Raw genomic sequence first — 19,953 nt, 5'->3', positions numbered from 1 at the left:
GACTTGAAAATGAAAGTCAATAAATAATTTAATTATCCCGTCAAAATGTCCACACCTCTCCTCGAGCCCACACAGCAGCATGCATAGAACACTGGTGGTCAGCACGATTTGTCATCTGAAATGAAAGTGTTCATGAAACGCTTTCATTTCTTCTGGTTTTCTTTCCTTCTTCCGCCGCTGTCCAATCATCTCCTGCCTGCTCGGACCTCTGTGTGTAAAGTCGTCTGCTGACTGACTGTTGTGATTTATGGTAAGTAGCTACGGACGCATCATGCATGAGTTAAATTGTATCATGAATGATATATAGGTCATTCCCATTGCATACCGCTGATTTCACAATGACTAGAATAAATATTGTTGTCTAGTTACTGAATCACAATTTCTTGATTTGTGTAATTCATAATCATAGACGTTAAACCATAGAGACTTTATGGATGAGTAGGATTTGAAACTTTGCATGGTGGAGATAAGATATAGAAGAGTTTGCGGTAACACCATGTAATAACAATCTCTAAATGAGTTGGGGTGGTTCTGAAAAGAACCGTTGGGTTAACTCGACGTTTCGATCAGTATGCTCTGATCGTCTTCTGACTCCAGAAGACGATCAGAGCATACTGATCGAAACGTCGAGTTAACCCAACGGTTCTTTTCAGAACCACCCCAACTCATTTAGAGATTGTTATTACATGGTGTTACCGCAAACTCTTCTATAACTTTATGGATGGTTAAACCATGGAGGTAGAATTGTCGTGAATGTATTTGCAAATATGTGCGCAGACTTTTGCGATGTCGTGAATTTATTCGCAAATATGTGCGCAGACTTGTGCGATGTCGTGAATTTATTTGCAAATATGTGCGCAGACTTTTGCGATGTCGTGAATTTATTCGCAAATATGTGCGCAGATTTTTGCGATGTCATGAATTTAATTGCAAATATGTGCGCAGAAGTGTGCGATGTCGTGAATTTTATTGCGTGTCTTCCACGGCTAATTAGGTAATAATTAGTAAACCGATTTAGCTTCCTCCAAAATTAAGTGTGCCCAGAGGTATGGTCTACCGGATTGTGAAATAAAATTCCACTTCTTCTATAACATGAAGGGTACATTTATTTTACCGTGAATGCAGTCTTGAAATTTAGATTACTGTACAGGTGCTATATGGTTACAGGTGCTGTAGGGTTAACGTATGGTAGAAAAGGCGTGTCTTCAAGCGGCTAATTAGGTACTTATGAGTGAATCGATTTAGCTTCCTCCAAAATTAAGTGTGCCCAGAGGTACATGTATGGTCTATCAGATTATGGAATAAAATTCCACTTTTTATATAAGATGAAGGGGTACATTTGTTTTACCGTGAATGCAGTCTTAAAATTAAGATTGCTGAACAGGTGCTATATATCACAACCTCAGCCAATCACGCACACAATTTTGTCTGCTGACCTCGACTACCATATGCGATGCCTCACACATGTACGAGACAGACCAATACACACGTGGTATGCACGAAGCAAACTGCGCGTGATTAGTTGAGATCAGGACCTGTGGCAATTTTGATGTACAATTTTGATGGGCAGACCCATTTGCGGCTGATTGCTCCCGTCTTGTGTACTACTAGTTGCTCTATGTGGAGCTCGAGGTTGTAGACCCGACCGACCAAATGGCCCACACGTGTTTTGGGGTTGTTGTCAGTCTCCCACAACCCCGGCCATACACACAGACAGGGCCTCCTCCATCGGTGTGCACGTGACTTGCGGAAGGGGAGAGTTTATTAATACTCCCAATTCTGCGTGGCTGATGCAGATAAATATAACCGCAGTCTTAGACTTGAAATTAAGTTTAGTCGTGGAAGGAAGTTGTGTCGCCTGTTCTTTGGATTACACACTGTGAATTCTTAATTCAGGCATGCAACTTTTCCGCGGAATTCCGCGTTTTGTTTTTTGTTTTTTACGTGAAAAAAAACAAAACAAAAACGTTAAAAAAAAAAAAAAATTAAGATTTTTTTAAATATTTTTTTTAATCCTAATATATGCCTGGCAACAACAGTGTACAACTACAATCATGTAAAATAAGCCTAGTACATGCTACACTGCACCTAAAAGAGCATAATAAACCTCAACATTTTCTAGGGTACCATTGTGGGATCATGTCCCGTGGCGTTTCGGCTGCCTCGCTCCGCACTTGCGTTGTGCCTTTAAAAATTGTCCTCTTTTTTTTTCCAATGGGCAGTTGCATGCCTGTTAATTCTTAAGCCCGGTTCATACTTCCTGCGAATGCGAATGCGAAGCGAATGTTGACGTCACAAAAATTGTAACGAATATTCACAGCAGTTCAGCTCCGTTCAAGTCACTTGCGAACATCGCTGCGAAAGGATAGTTGTGACGTCAAATTCACGTAAAATTCGCTTCGCATTCGCATTTGCAGGAAGTATGAACCGGGCTTTACTTGGCCGTAAAGCGACCTTTTATGAATTCGGAATTGGGACATTCTTCGAACACGGGGCAGACATCGAGGGGGTTTTAGAACAACCCCTCTGCACTTGCCTGTTTTTTTTAGTCTACTTGTCTCTCTACTTATCCTCGCTCTGCTGTTAATTTATAAATATATAGCCTGATTTTTTTTAAAGGTACCACTGCTGGACATATTTGGGAATTTCTCAATCAAAACAATTGTTAGCATAAAAACTTACTTGGTAACAAGCAATGGAGAACTGTTGATAAAACATTGTGAGAAAAAGCTCCTTCTAAAATAATGTAGTTTTCGATAAAGAAGTAATTTTCCACGAAAATATTTGAATTTGATTTAGAGACCTTAGTCAGATGGTCAGATTTAGATTTTGAGGTCCCAAAATCATGGAAATCAAGCATCTGAAAGCACACAACTTTATGTGACAAGGGTGTTTTTCTTTCATTTATCTCGCAACAACCAATTGAGTTATTGCTTGGCTCTAAAAATGCGAGCGTTGAGAAATTATCCCAAATCCCCCAAATCCAAAAAGATGCCAAATTGTGTTTTTAATGATTACATTGCCCGCTTTTTTATGTACTGGGTCTAGAATTGATTCTACACTGTATAAATAATACGGTCCGTTAGAAGTAAGGCTGTTTTCATTTCATGTTTTCCAGGTCCTAATTCTAAATAAAAATAGGAATATTTTCAAGAAGACCAAGATCATATTACCCGTGGTCAGTCTGTGGTTTGTGTGCAGTGCACATATTTGTGCATGGTGTGGGTGGGGGGGATATTGTCCTCTGTGTACACATGATAGGCTGCCACTAAATAAACTTGCATAGCATACAGTGCGAAATGCTATAAAAATATACAAATATGGTAAAGTATCACAGCTTTTTACAGTACAGGAGAAATTCTACATTGACCGTCCAATGTTCCCTGAAAATATCCAAGCATCGATCTCGAAAAATGTCATTACTGTACACCTCTCTGCAAATAGGACTTTTTATTTACAGGGCCTATCGTCCAAAATAACTAACTTGGACATTAACAACCCCAGGTCACAAATGGGCGAAACTTGTATACTCCTGTATTCCTTTTAGTGGGCTCTCAAATATTTCTAAAAGAGATTATTTTGAGGCCTACCAAGCTGGGGCTCTGTTTTCTCCCTAAATCCCTGGCCTGAACGACACTGATAGATAGAAAAAACAAATGGAAGTTATCACTTGGTTGAAGACACTCACTGTTATTATCATCTTGAAAGCTCTTGTGACTGAGTTTCCCTTGCTGATAGAGTCGCCAATAGACGCTATCAACCACAAACTGCTTTCACTCCGAGTACCGCTAATACTCAAGATAGCGAACTCAACAATAGAGGTCTATGCTGAGCCCTCTTGTGTTGATTGATCGTTGGAAGACATATTAATAAACAGAGAGTCTTGAATCAAGACTAGTGATCATCAGACATGGTCCCCAGTTCCAAGAAATCCCACACGTAGGTGTAGTAGTCATTTTCTGTCTCTAGAAAATGTTGACTTAAAGGGCCTTAACCATACCAATGCATACACTGAGTACCCCTGATGGTGACATTCAACCAAGAGTGTGCTAATAATAATCTATAAAGGATATGAACTCCGGAATCAGGAAATTGCTTATTTATTCCAATGAAAGTTCTTTCCACCCCCATTCCCTTTTCCCATGCTGAGGAAAGTTTGATAAGTTTAACCCCTATTCTCTTAGGTGTTCAGGACATCCGTTGGCCTTTTGTAGATCTGTTCTATGTGTGAGTTTTGTAAACTGTTCTTTTCTTTTTATGTTGCAAGGGCGGCGTTAACGAATATTCATAAATACCCCATACAGTTTCTCTACTCCTATTGGTGGAGAGCCCGTCACGTGGGAGTGTTTAAACGGTTGATAAAGACACAGCTGAAGCTATTTAAGACCGGCTGGCTTCCGCGTGTCGGGCGAGCGCGTTCAAGATCATCACGCGGAAGGCAATTCATAGCTATTAGTAACAGTGCGTAATATGTTTAAAGGCGCGCTTAATCTATTTCTAACCCACGCGCATCAAACAGATTCTTCACAAAGTTTTTGAAAAACAATATTTAAAACCTCAAGTTTTCAATTGTCAAAGTGTCTATAAATGTATTTTGTTTAACGTTTTTGAGAAAAAAAGGGCATTTATGAATGGGAATAAAAGAGTAGTGACTCGTTCTTAAACGTCCGCTTTAAACCTTGCAGGGTCGTTGCTGTGCAATAAAGGCCCTCGCCTACGGCTGGGGCCATTATCACACGGCAACGACCCTGCCGGTTTTAAACGGCCGTTTAAGAACTCGTCGCTACACTTTTATTCCCTTAATAAAAGCACAGCATTTGTTGGGCGCACTTCATCTGTTAATCATTCAACAACTGGGTCATTCAAATCATTCTCAGATGTCTTTATCTAGGCCACTTCATTCGTTGAATGGTTTATTTTTTGAAGCAAAAAATTTCCCATGGGGAATACATACAATATAAAAAGGCGATCTGACCCCCAATTCAGCCATTCAATGCTGTTTTCATCAAAATTGTTTACTCAGATACAGAACTTTCTTAAAGGAAAGTCTGGAAGGAAGGGGGTTTAATACACTACAATCCCTCCCCCGGTGTCTGTCAACCCTCCACCCTTACCACAGTTACGCTGCCAACATTCTAAATTGTTCCTACAGTACCCTTAGAGTCAGAATTATGCATGATTCATATGACAAAAGTTTGCACGGTTGATGTACATGTCCCATTGGATTTCCTTCCCTCCTCCCAATTCTCTGATCAATAACTCTTTCTCTCTCTCACTTGTGCTTTGAGAAATTTGGGTAAAAAACGCATATAAATTTTGTAAACGATGCATCCAATCAGAAAGCTGCATTTAAGTATTAGCCAGCTTGCCTTGAGTGTGCATTACTGCCGCAGCCTTGGACTGGAGTATTTGTGTGGGTTCTAATTTCATTGTCTGCTTTTCTCATTTTTAAAAACACAACAGGGACTAGAAGGGGGAGGCTGTACACTACAGTCAAGGCCTGGAATGAATACGCTGCAGTCCTGCTATTCCTACTAATCATGACAGAAAGCGAAGTTTGAAAGGTCAGGAGGTGGATCAGTGTTGAGGTTACTTGCCCCCCAAGACAAAGAAGGTGATTTCTTGAGAAGGTAAGTAAATCATAAAACGCTCCAAGTATTTCTGACATTTAGATTTGAGAAAGACTGATTCATCATTCTACATGTTGTTGGTTTTGTTTTCATTTGTGTACTGTAGGGCATAGGAGTTTTTTGGTTGCTGGTAAAATGTATTGTATCATGTACTGTGTATAGGTGTCATGGGTACACTGTTTGTTACAACAGATTAATTTGAATTAACTCTTTGTAGTTACTGTAGTTGACAAACTCATTAGCTTTTTATTTTACCATTGACACAGTGTTTGTTACGAAATAAATAACTTCAGTGGTTTTCAAGCTGTTCAAAAACTGCGGGAAAACAAAATGTGTACCTGAGATTGTGGTGTACAGTGCAGACAAGAATGTACTGTACATGGAATACATGTAAGTCCTGTCAATTCAACAAATGGTGTATAAATGATACGATATAAATATTTCTTTGAGTTGAAAAGTGACTGCTGTCATCACTTGGTTTCAGTCTGCAATATGTACAACGTTTTAGACAAAGTAGTGCGAACCAGTCGCTGTTTTAGAATGGTCTTAAGTCCAGGGCTGTATGCTTCGTTTTTGAATGGCAAGGGCCCCAAGGCATTTTCTTCTTGATAAAGGGCACCCTATGATGAAATTGCAAATTTGTACCGTAGCATCTCAAGGGCACCAAGGCAATGACCAGGGTTGCCTCCGTTGCCTCCTTGAAGTATCAGGCCTGCAAGTCAAAGAGGTATAAAACTTCAACTTGGCCTTTATTTTACTTTAAAAAATGATAAAGATGTCACCTCTACTGGAAACATGTACAGAGTGTGTGCACAGTTAGAGAGAGCTTTGTATGCATGGATTGGTAGATGTAATTGTAGTTGACTTGCCATTTAAAAGCAGTAGGGCCCTTACAGCTAAGCCTACGTGTACTATTATTGTACACCTTCAAACAGAGCCAAATCTGCACACACAAAAACAGCCGACTAAAAAAGCAATTTTGCCAAACTAGAAGAAGATAAAATGCTAATTTCATAGAGCTGCTAAAGTACTGAGCAGCTGAACAATTTTCTGCTAAAAATGTTCTGTGTGGACATATTCGCTCCTGATTTGTCTACATGGACACATCATGTAGGCCCCGGTATATAAATGTTATACTCTCTATAGCGCGACATCCTTTTGAAATTTTTGGTATGTTCATTTACATTTATATGGGATTAAAACAATCGAACGGTTCAAAAAACACTAAGGTATACTTTTCTTTAACAGCTGTATTAAATTGGCCCTGGACAGGCCTTGAGTTTCATCTTTTAGAGGGCAAGGGGCACCAAGGCCAGAACCTGGGCAACAGATGCCATGGCCTATACAATGTACGTGTCCTAGCTGTGTAATTCCAGGCTTGCCTGAAACTGTCTGCAAATCCGGGTACTCAAAATTATCTTCTAGAGGACACCATAGTCTGTGCTGTATAGTGCATAGTACACGTAACACGTATGGAATGTTTTTCAAAGCCACAACAACTCTTTAGAGATTTGTCTCAATATGGAATAACTGCAAAGCATCAGTTTGTCAATTTCAAGCCTCTAATTGACAGATCGCTGAAAAGACACACATTTATCCTTATTTAGTCATTTGAAACTGCTCTGGCCAGGAGATCATTCATAGCGCCTCAGCAAAAAAACATGCACTTTTCTGAATTTTTTATAATCAGCTCCGTCTGGAATAACTTTATATGAGAGTCGGACTGTCATGAGTTCTTCAAAATGTACATGTAGCTGTCTGAGGACGCGATGTTCGGAAAATCAATTAAAGGAACATTGCAGAACTTTTTTTCTGCCTGTAGAAGTTTGAGATCGATTGGCCATCTGGGTCACTAGAAAAAAGTGAAAAACCAATTATGATTTTGCATGACATCGATTTAAAAAAAGAACTAACCACTCTCTAAGCATAAGCAATAAACTTCAAACAGGAGAATAGTTTTACTTATTTCTCATCAAATATGATACTTTGGACAGAAATATTTAAAGGATTGTTTTTCTACTATCATCATCATAATACCTTTTAAGTTTTATGTAAATCTGTGTTCTTAGACGATTTGTTTTCTTATCAAACTGTAATGTAACTTTCTTAGAGAAACACTTCAGTAGGATTTGAAACTTTGCATGGTGGAAGTATTTTACTAAGAGAGGTGTGGTAACACCATGTGAAAAATCTGTTTTGAGTAGTGTTGGCTGGGGACTGTTGGTTCTTTTGATGGTTGACAACTAAATGTTTCGATCAGTATGCTCTGATCGTCTTCAGGAGAATGTTGGACTGTTGCTGCAGGATGCTGCTTTTAAGCTTAAAAGTACTGGGCTTGGCTCGGGGTGGTGCATGGAGGCCGGAACAGGAATGCGATAAGCTGAACTGTGTACAGTTTATTGTAGCTCGGTGAAGCATACTGATCGAAACATTGAGTTGTCGATGTCAACCAGCACGACTCAAAATGTTCACGGTATTATCCCTGTAGGGTTTAGATTTTCATTTTCATGAGCTGTGAACTGAAACCCAATCCACATGCAAGGCTCTAAGTCTGGGGGGGGGGGGGGGTTCGAACCAGGGTCCACAGAGAGGACAGGCAGTGAAAGAAACCTTATCTCACGCCTGTTGGCTTTTATCAGGTATAGGAGGTCTTCATTTTAGATTTTAATTTTCATGAACTGTATGGACAAACCCAATCCACATGCAAGGCTCTGAGTCTGAGGTGGGATTCGAACTGGGGTCCGTTGAGGTGAAAGGCAAAAAAAGGATCTGATTTCCTACCTGTCAGAAGGCTTTCAACCAGGTATAGAAGTCTTCCTTCAAGCTTTTAATTTTGGCTGTCAAAGGTGATCAGTTACCTTAGGGGAAGAGTCTGTTTTATCCACCCGCCAGGAAGGCTTCTCAATCTATTGACTAATTATGCAATCATGCTAAGCTTGTAACCTCAATAATAAATCAAAAATAACAGGATCAAGGAATTAGTGTCGGTGATTGGTATTTGGCCGCTTTTTGCCAAACACACGTTTGGGGAATTTCATTTGCATTCAAATTTTTAGTACTACGTACTTTAGACCTCTTTTGCATGAAAAATTTATGAGAAAGGAAATTTGAATTTTTTTTCAGACTGGTGTAGGGTTATTTCCAATAAGTACATTAAATTGCAGATTTCATAGAATTATTTGGCTTTTTAAAAGCGAATTGCATAAAAATACTATGAATCGTTGCCGCGTATGACACTTAACTAAAAGCCAAACCCTAAATACTCCTCTAAATGCAGTTTTCAACCCCCCCCCCCCCCAACCTAAAATGTGGGTAATCTTATACTGAACAACTGATGTTGTTCCCCATTAAGAACAGAATCTCGGAAATTGTGCCCAAAACAAGATCATTACATCATTCGTTGGCATTTATGTGCTATAATGAGCAATGGGATTGATTTATTGTGTCATTAGAGGCGCCATACTATAGCTTGTTTGAGCCCTGTATGTAGTTTGGGTCTGTCTCATGTACTGAACTAGTATAAAACAAGTGTTGATAGCTATGGATAGAGAATCATATATTTTTTATGATAATGTGATGGAACCAGGCACCCACGTATCTGATACGACCTGTCGGAATTAATCTGAAATGTCAAAATTAAGCAGTGGGATGAAGGGAGATCTAGATGTGTCATGGTTTTTTGCCAGAATTTTGAAGTGAGCTCTGTTGTCCAACTTTGCATTTAAATAAGCATGCCCACTGTCGTTGCCTTGGTGCCCTTTGAGATGTTCCAGTAGAAACAAATTGTTTCCCTATATTCTAGCCCAGGGAAAATATGCCTTGCCCTCGGCTCATCAGGCCTTACATTTAGATAGGATGTCTAAAAATATGTAATGCCAGTTCAGCAATGGACATCTAAACAAACAAACAAACAAACAAACAAACAAACAAACAAACAAACAGCCCAACATCCCAACAAACAAACAAACAAACAAACAAAGAATAACTCTCATCCTCTATCGACTAATCTTTCAAGTTTTTACCCCTTCTTGAACTAACTTGTCAAATGGCTAAGCCCTGCCATTTTGGAAAATAAAATGCACCCACAGATGTGCATTTTAACGCACACACAGCGTTTAAAATGCACACAATTTACATACACAACATGCAGTCAATAACGCCATCTGGTGTCTCCCGCTAAGTTGCACTGTAACAAGATAGATACAATTATGATAAACTTTACATCGGGGTAAGAAGAATACAGTTACTGCGTGGGCACTGTATTGTGTGTCAACAGTGGCACCATGGCTGGCATCAGGTGAACTGGTTAGCTCTTGATGATTGGATGATTGTAACAGGACTTGGCAATAAACAGGAAATTGTATTGTCATCGAGGGATACAAATTTACAAATGCCTGATAAATTTTCCAGTTTATTTTCCAATTTTTGTTTGCTCTATTGATTCTTCTGTTACATGTGTACAGAGTAGGTGGCAATATCAACATTAAGTCATTACAGCAATAGACAATAATCGCTGTTGGTTTGGTATGGTTTGTAAACATAGAGACTAGCTTGTGTACATTTAGTTTAGGCCTATACTTCATGGAAGCAATTGCATCTGTAGCCTCTGTCACTTTAGTAAGGGACCCTTGCTAAATTGTAGCATGGTAAGGTTGTAAAATTTTATGTCTACTGTCCTTGCAAAATAATGTAAAACATTGCTACATTTTACAACCATGCTAAAGTAAAGCAAGGGTCCCCCCAGTTAAATTTCTGTTGTGTGAATAGGGTTTATGCCCCTGCCGTCGATTTTCACCAAACTAGACTGTCTCTTCCTAACTTAGGATTAATCTTAGGACTTAGGACCAGTTAAGTTCTGTATCCATAGGTGTGAGAACGCATTGAACCCATCCTAAAAGTTACTCATACTAACTCAAGATATGATTTATCCTAGCATTTTGTGAAATTTTGTGAAATTGGCTGCATTGGTGTCCCTGTACTGTAAAGGACAACTGGTGTCCATATTGCTTGTTTATACCATAGAGAATGGTTCTTTCTCTATAGACTATGGTTACAATGCTATTATAATAGACCTCATGCACATGACGCCATTTCAGTAGGGCACCCTCACCTAGAGGTCAAAAGGAGGTTGTTCATTGGCCAGTCCTGTGCGCCGCGCGTACAAATCTGTGTCTGTCTGATTGTTTCATCACCGTTTTACCTCTAAGATGGTGGCTGGATGACCTCAATGAAGGTGGATTATAAATGTACTGTACAGTCATTCAGATGATCACATACATTCAAAATAAGTAGTCAATATAGTATTAGTATGACACTGACAGTGACATTCATATACTGACACAAGGGCTTGAGTTCTACTAAGAGACTTTTTGTTTTTGCAGTATAACATGTACAAATGGTGGTTCTTGCACTACTTACTGATTTGATGTGGGAACTGTTACGGAATCCCCCTTGAATGCACCAGTTCACTTTGTTGTAGGCAAGACATCAGGTTCTTGTGAAATACATCCTATGAACTTGTGACCTTCAGTTAGAATTTGTTTCCATTGGCCAAGTGAGAATACAGCATAGGTCAGAAGACCAAGGTTGTGACTTATTGGTCTTTGCATTACCATTTTACCCTGCCTGCATTCATTACATGTAATGTACTGCTGGAAGAATGATAACCCAATTGACAGAGATGCCAAGTTCAGAGGCCAGCTACATGTATGCGTGAGATTTTACAACCCCCCATTATTATCTCGCAACTATGACGGCCAATTGAGTTCAATTTTCACAGGTTTTTTATGTTGTGCATATATGTTGAGATACACCAAGTGAGGTGACCGGTCTTTGACAATTATCGAAGGTGTCCAGTGTCTTTAATTTGTACCTTGTGCTTTGGAATTGATGTGTTGACCCTAGCAGAATCTTTCTCAAAGAAAGAGAAAGACTCTGTCAGGGTCGACATGTAAGGCCACTTACTATTTGTTTGCAGGATGAGAAATTGTTTATAACAGTGTACAAAACACTTGTACAGTGTAGTGAGTTATTCTTCCTACTCTACAAGTACGTACATGTACATGTAATTCTGTGAAAAGTAAATTGTATACATGTTAGTAATAGTAGGTCAAGACTATCATTTGAGGCATTGCATGGTGAGCTACATGTATCAACATATATTTGTGTTGCGGTAACACCCTTGTAGTAGTTTCAGCCAGTTTCAAGACTGTTTTCATCTGTTCCATCTGTTAGTGTTAGAGCTACATGTGTCTGGTGTGTACACAGATCTTTTTCCGAATTTGAACAAGGGTGTTTTTTCTTTCATTATTATCTCGCAACTACGACGGCCAATTGAGTTCAAATTTGCACAGGTTTTTTATTTTGTGCATATGTTGAGATACACCAAGTGAGGTGAACACACCAAAGGTGTTTGTTTATCAGCCAGTTTCCTGAAGGAAAGAGAGCAATAGTTAAGCCTTTTTTTTCTTTTGCTCACAATTCATGCTTATACGTGTGACCATTGATCAAGGTCTTAAAAAGTTACTCCTTGCTGTGAGGAAGGCAAACTGTACTCACTGGATAAGTTCACGATATCTTAAGTTCATAAATATGTAGGGCTTTAAGACCAGTGCACACCTTTATGAGTGCACAGATGCTTTCTAAGATTTAAGCTCTAAAGTAAAATTTCAGCTATGTGATTATCTTATTTTTCAAGAGTCCATAATATGAACACGGGAAAAATTAGTTACATGTTTTATACATGATGTAAGTGAAACTAAGTGAACTAATAATAACTCGTTGGTTCCTTTTTGGAATCATGCCAGCGGCTCAGTATGAAAATTTTCAGTATTGGCACGAACCACATGCTATCTCATTTACCTGGTATTTAAAAGGGCACAGAGGCGAAGGGCTACATTATTATGGTTCTAAATTAAAAAACCTTCAGCAGGCCTCTTTAATACTTTGAGCCTGTGTGAATTTGGGCCAACCTTAACTAAGTGTATGGAGGAGACTTTAAAATATCGTTTTTGTTTTGTTTTCATCCTGCAGGTAGCAAGATTTCAGGTCTTTGGATGTTGAGACCATATTCTACTCTGAGGAACTTTGTGAAGTGAAAATTATGCACTATGGAGTTTGAAAAACTGTACCATCTCACAACGAGTCTCAGTCCCAGATGAAAGGTACTGAACAATAAAGGTAATCCCAGCCAGACAGGTTCACTTTCACTGCTCAAATGACCATCAAAACATGGAGCTACCACTCACTGAGGGCTAGTTGTGCAGCACAGAGGGACAGCTAGAGCAGAGGACGCTAAGGACATCTCACAGTGACATCAAGGTTATGAGGTACTGAGGACATCATACTGTGAAGACCAGGTCACACTGCTAACGAGTCTTTAAGCCTGGTATTCGTTTTCAGACCAAAAACACTGAGTAAACTTGACACGACTCTGTGGCCATTACCGTGACCTACATCTTTGGTGTTTGTCTGTACATACCGCCTGGGTTAAAGATCTTGGAAGTGAGGTGTTGATACTTCCAGTTGGTGCTATTCTTAGCTGGAAAAGGGAAACTCAGCACACATGTTCCAAATACGGTTTTGAGTTGTGTTTACCAAAAGAACAGAGGAAGAAAGCATTTTTAAACAACTTTTTAAAAGGCAAGGCTCCGGGAAAGGGGAAAAAGTTTTACAAACTTTACACCTGCATTAGGTTATTTTTAAATAAAGATAATCTCAAACTAAGGTTTTTAGCGCAACCTGTTTTGCCATTTCAAGACTGTGCCAACTCTGTAGGCTTTTGGGAAAGTTTTACAAATATTATACCTCCATGAGGTTTTATTTTTAAATCAAGATCATCTCATACTCAAGTTTTAAGTGCAAACTTGTTTTGCCATTTCTTGCCGAAGAATTTTGTTATATCACTCATCAATCATAGGAGTCCAGAAAGTCATGTAATTTTTTAAAACAAAAATAAAGTAAATTTCATCAGTTTTCTACCTGTAGTTAAGTAGGAAAAGTTGAGAGTATTATAGCAACTCCAATCTGCCAAATTTTTGCCACTTATTTGCATATAAATCCCATAAAATTTGCAAATTATTCCATGCTTTTTTTTATCTTCACTGTTTAGAGATCTAGTTTTAAAGATATTTATTTTGTATCAGGTAATTAACCACAAAGGAAACTGACTGGGCAAGTTTTCAAATAGTTGGGGTCCACACCAATTTTTTGATATTTAAAAAAAGTCAAATTTACTCAATAAAAGGCTTGTTCAAAATGGGTTGAGTTAGATACATGTATTTTCATCCCTGCCAGTTCTTGCCGATAATAAGATGAAATAATTTTGAAGCACAAAGGGATCGTTACATTCAATTTGTTATTTACAAACTTTGTTGGTTTAGCTCTTACGCATGAAACTGACACATTCGTCCCATATAAGGGCATCGTAGCACTTTGTGAGTGAAGCCAAATGATTAAGCTCTAGGAAGTGTGGGACGTTGATATTATCGGGTTTGACCCGACGGATACATGAGTTAGTGCAAGATATGGTGTATTTGGTTCTCTAATTAGCCTGATCATGTCCTAAATAAATTCAAAGAGAGCCTTAACTATCCATGTTGACAAAGACCGGGTTATTAAGTTTTCACTGCCATCGTCACAATTTAGGTATTTCAGACCTGTGGGGTGTCGATCTGACTTTGTAAGCTGGTTGAGATCTGACTAAGTCTTACTGCTTGATTTCCTGTGGCATTGTGTCCGTGTGGGAATGAGTCAGGCCAGGTTTGAGGTCATCAAACTCAAGGCAACACAGCGCTCTGAAGTCTAAAGGAAGTCAAATGTTACTCTAGGGATTTTTGGCAAAGTCAGACTATACTTTTGTTTATTTATTCATTTACAGTGATTCTGTTTTCACTCTCATGTTCAAGTCAGTACTGTGCTGTACTAAAAACCACTGAGGTATCTAGATTGTGATTTTCCTGCAACGTGTAAACCATGTACTCCATGAACCGTGGATTTGTGTACGTAATGGTGGCCTGTTCTCTCGTACTTCTTTCTATACTAACCTACACCCAAGTTCTTTCGCATCACATGGTGAGATTGAGCCACAGGCCTTTGGAGACGCCTGTGGCCAGGGGACTCTTGGGAAGCAATCATTCCACAAGGTTCGTTAATAAAACCTTGAATGCGGTTCCGATTGAGGTACTAGACACCATGGATATGGTTCACCAAAGAGAGATCTTCAATCAAACAAATGCCACATTAGTCAACAAAGGTACCAACCCTTGGAAAGACCCTAGGAGAGTGAGTAACCTGCATCAGGGCCTGAAAGTCATTGTCCTCGCCAGAATGCGAACTGGCTCTACGCTCCTTGGGGAAATCTTCAACCAAAATCAACAATTGATGTATCTGTTTGAGCCGCTCCACGCGACGGACAGCATGGTCAAAATGGGATTGATGACACCCAACAAGATGAATGTAGCCATGAGAGGTCTTCTCGGTAAGCTCGCTCACTGTACATTCCCAACGGAGTTCATGCATGACATGTACAAGTGGTCCATCGGGAAGGCAAAGAGTACAACCCTCCATGGGATATGCAAGGCTACATCTGGCTGCGCAGAAGTCGTCCCCGGTATGTTAGTTCAGAGCTGTCGGCAGCACAAGGGCAACATGGCCATGAAATTAATCCGTGCTGACCTGGACACTGTCCAGCCTCTTATAACCAATGACAAACTCAACGTCAAAATAATACATCTCATCAGAGATCCACGCGGTACAGCAAACTCCAGAAAGGGCTATTACTGCCCGCGGAAAAAAATTCCTGCCAAGGACTGTACGTTGGATAATCTTAAACTATTGGAGCATGACCCAGACAATTTTAAATTCAACACGGTTCACAAATTGTGCCGGTGGATGCGAAAAACGGTACCACTCGCATTGCAGAGGCCGGAATGGCTTCGAGGGCGCTATAAGCTCATCCGATATGAGGATTTAGCTGCAGATCCATTCCGCTTAACGCAAGACATCTATGACTTTCTTGGGCTTCCCATGCAACCTGAGGTGACCCAATGGGTTAAGACAAACACCCAGGAGAACACAAGTAAAAGTACAAACACTTTCAGCACTAAGAAGAACTCATCGGAGGCTTCGATGCATTGGCGCAGTTTGCTGAGTTTTAAAGAGGTCAAGGACATTGAGAGGAAATGTGGTGATGTCATGGAGATGCTTGGATACCTGCCAATCACAAGTGAGGATGAATTGACCAATTATAATGTACCTGTTACTCTACCGCTAAATATTGGTACTGATATAAGCTTTGTGTAGGAGTTCACACATTCAATCAATCACATGTGCAAAAAACTGGTCACACATGAGGCAAGGGTGTGGCTTCGTCTCTCCAGGGCTCGGTTTTATAGAGCTGCTTTGCGGCTGATTTTGTTATTACTGTGTGATTTCAATTTCATCATAGCGCTGCTAATCGTAAGCACACGAATTAAGACAATCAAGAGTTCAAATTAGCAAAGTAATTTTTAATTTTATTATCCTACTGCAATTGGGATAAATGTATTTCAATTCCATAGAGATTATTTTATAAAAGAAGAAAGGTATATTTTGCATATCAGTTATCAGTGTAACAACTCAGTAGAGACCTTCCATGATGCTGCCACCTTTTTGGTCATGTTCCTATTCTGCAACAACAGTAACAAGTGCTATATGTTTTAGTAGCCTAAAGGGGCCTGACTGTTTACTGATTGATTTTGGTGTGGCCTTTTACATAGGGGGGAAACAAAATGGCCGCACCATTCTTAGTTTTTTTCTGCAACTCAACAAACAAATCATGGTAATAAAAATTTAGGTTCATTTTTGTATTGCATTGAAGAATAATGATAAATTATGGTGATTTATCTGTACATTATCATTACTATGGTTAGATTAATCAAAGGAAATTATACAATTGTAATTATTACCCTTACAACTCGTCCAAGTGTAATATTTTAGTCTTGAAAAAGTGTAATATGGATGTATAAGCTTTAACTATATAAAGATTGAAACACAAAAAATGTATTGATTTTTGTGTGTAAAGTTTCTTTATACTGCAACAACTCGACCAGGCAAGGTTTTTAGCCAATAGACAACGAGGTATTCATGAAATGGGATAAAATGAATTACAACATTATTATAACTATAAAGATTGAAACACAATAGTTTGATTGTTTTGTGTTTCTTGATGTTGCATCAACTCAACCAAGCTAATCATGAAATAGTATAAAATGAATTATAACATTATTATAACTATAAAGATTGAAACACAATAGTTTGATTGTTTTGTGTTTCTTGATGTTGCATCAACTCAACCAAGCTAATCATGAAATAGTATAAAATGAATTATAACATTATTATAACTATAAAGATTGAAACACAATAGTTTGATTGTTTTGTGTTTCTTGATGTTGCATCAACTCAACCAAGCTAATCATGAAATAGTATAAAATGAATTATAACATTATAATAACTATAAAGATTGAAACACAATAGTTTGATTGTTTTGTGTTTCTTGATATTGCATCAACTCAATCAAGCTAATCATGAAATAGTATAAAATGAATTATAACATTATTATAACTATAAAGATTGAAACACAATAGTTTGATTGTTTTTTTTGTGTTTAAAGTCTATTGATATTGTAACAACTCGACCAAAACAATGTTTGTAGCTGACCAGCGGGTCTTTTCAGAACCTCCCCAACTCATTAGAAATAGTCATTACATGGTGTAACCGCAAACCTTTCCATGTATTAATTGTTAAGTAAGTGATACAAAATCACCTTATATTGTGAATAATGTAAGCTCTTCATATTGTAAAGAGAAAGATTTTTGTTCGTAGAGACAATTTGCAACGTTTATTTTGCTTTTCGTGTCGGAAGCATCTGTACAAATTTATTTACCATTCACATTGAATGTGCTTTACTTTATGAATAATCCTCTGATTGCACACAATGTTTGTGGACATTTCAAGATATATTGGTCTAGTGTGCCATGATATTAATATAATATTTTTATTTTGCTGTAACCATAAATAAATAAAAATGTGTTTAAAGGCAGTGGACACTATTGGTAATTACTCAAAATAATTATAATCACAAAACCTTTCTTTATTACCAGTAATGGGGAGAGGTTTATATAGTATAAAACATTGTGAGAAACAGCTCCCTCTGAAGTGGCGTAGTTTTCGAGAAAGAAGTAATTTTCCACGAATTTGATTTCGAGACCTCAAGTTTAGAACTTGAGGTCTCGAAATCAAGCATCAGAAAGCACACAACTTCGTGTGACAAGTGTGTTTTTTTCTTTCATTATTATCTCGCAACTTCTACAACCGATTGAGCTCAAATTTTCACAGGCTTGTTATTTTATGCATATGTTGAGATACACCAAGTGAGAAGACTGGTCTTTGACAACTACCAATAGTGTCCACTGTCTTTAAAGGCACATTACATAATTGATTTTTGCCAACAAAACAGTTGCTGGTAGTGTATAAATTATGCACTTTATGTAATCCACAATAATATACATAAAGTATCATCATCATTAGACCGTGTAAGTTTTATGCAAATCTGTGATCTTAGACGATTTTTTATCTGACCAATTCTATAATAGATGTTAAATTTGCATCGGGGATAAAGAATATTAATTTTGGCTAGGGTCCCGGGTTCGAATCCCTCCAGGAGTCTTACCTGTTTTTTTTTTTTTTTTTTTTTTTTTTTTCACATGACTTGGGAAAGTACTGAGTATACAATGCTAACACACATCGGTGTATGGGTAAAAACCAAAATTAATACAATTCTATAATGTTTCTTGGGCATGTTAATGTGTTGTTTTGTGTGTTTTTTTTTTCTTCAGTTTGTTTGTTTGTTGTGGTGTTTATTTTTCTTTTAGGTCATTGGTCAACTTGTATAAGACATCTGCTTGCCAAAATGTCAATTGGGCAAGTTTGGAATTTATTGGAATTATTACTTTATTTTAAATATAATTATTTTATATAAGTTTGAGATTAAGTTGAGATGTGTTGTCAAGTCAACTGTGTACTTAGAGATCAGTTCAATGTTTTCAATAGACCGGTGGAGTCTCGCGCAAATTTGAACATTAGGACCGCTTTCATGGTCTCTCGTAATTTGCTTTATTTAGCCTGAACGAAAACAAAGTCACAGGGTCTAATGTTCGATTACGCGTGAGACTTGCACGGTCTGTACAAACTAAGTCCTTCGGATGGGACGTAAGGCCGTTGTTTCAGTGTGTTGTGTAACGCACGTAAAAGAACCCAGTGCACTAAATCGCAAAGAGAAGGGGTTCGCCCCAGTGTTCATAGTTTAATTGGCAGCATATTGCGCCATAGCACCATGTAAACGCTACGTAAAAGGAGTAGCTGTCATAGTTCAAACGTAATCCCACATTACAGGGAAAAAACCTGTATGTTAAAGAACATTGAACGCCACTGAGTGACGGATATCTCACACAAATGTGCAACTCAATTTCCTTTCGACGGGAATATACTTTGTGTTGATCTTGCGTTGGAATATCCACATTGTGATTAATAAATATTGTGAATGTGTCCTGAAAAAGTAACCATCGTCTGTGCTGTTAATAATCTGGTAAGGTTTGGATTTGTGAAAATTAGTTTCTCCATGCGCAGATTTTGACCAAGGGCAAAGCCTTTACTCCTAGAACTATGAAGTTCGTTCCGCTATCATCTCCTTGTTCGTGGAGACGATACCGGAACGAATTTCATAGGATTACAGGCAAAACCTGATTCCCCTTAAATTCGGAATCTTACAAAGTTTACAATCCCGCCCCAATAGTCCATTGTCGTGTTTTTTGTGCCTCCTTGAACAGAAACAAGTTTCTTATTGCCATGAAACAGATCATGGCGCATAGATCTCTTCAAAATATAAGTTCAGGCCTATCGGTATTCATGTTTTTGTTATCCTCTGCCCAAATGGCGTCTTCAAATTGCCGCCTGTATTCCGCCATTTGGGGAGTTAATTTCTTGGTGTACGTTTTGACTCCCACAAAATGGTGGAATATGAAAGTGCTCCCACTTCGTTTTGACTCCCACAAAATGGTGGAATATGAAAGTGCTCCCACTTCGTGGATTGTGTCAATTATCATGGAGGTAGACTCGGCCAATAATGAGTTGCGTAGTTGAAATGGGTAGAAATCCCCGCCCTTTTTCTGAAGTTCAAAAAAAATTAATACTTTGAAAATAAACAATGGGTTATTTGTGATATCGACGTCCCAATTAGACCACCAGATTTGTTATAAAATGTTTGCTTCAACCTGTTATTGGCCTT

At 38.5% G+C, this 19,953-nt stretch overlaps 1 protein-coding gene across 1 annotated transcript; it reads left to right on the top strand.

Moving 5' to 3' along the window:
* The first annotated feature begins 110 nt into the window (after positions 1 to 110).
* LOC139944946 (carbohydrate sulfotransferase 1-like) lies at positions 111 to 19,209 on the top strand. The gene is made up of 3 exons (XM_071942141.1): positions 111 to 250; positions 5,464 to 5,630; positions 12,663 to 19,209. The coding sequence occupies exon 3, from the start codon at positions 14,604 to 14,606 to the stop codon at positions 15,930 to 15,932; it is 1,329 nt and encodes a 442-aa protein (XP_071798242.1). The 5' UTR covers positions 111 to 250; positions 5,464 to 5,630; positions 12,663 to 14,603; the 3' UTR covers positions 15,933 to 19,209.
* Positions 19,210 to 19,953: the final 744 nt, after the last annotated feature.

This window comes from Asterias amurensis, chromosome 12 (genome assembly GCF_032118995.1).
Source record: "Asterias amurensis chromosome 12, ASM3211899v1".
Lineage (NCBI taxonomy): Eukaryota > Metazoa > Echinodermata > Asteroidea > Forcipulatida > Asteriidae > Asterias > Asterias amurensis.
The sequence above is the reverse complement of the archived record's forward strand: the minus strand, read 5'-3'. Positions and strand labels throughout refer to the sequence as shown.

Bases quoted from the DNA above. Each gene is read 5' to 3' on its own strand.
- LOC139944946 (XM_071942141.1), top strand. From the start codon at position 14,604: ATGTACTCCATGAACCGTGGATTTGTGTACGTAATGGTGGCCTGTTCT.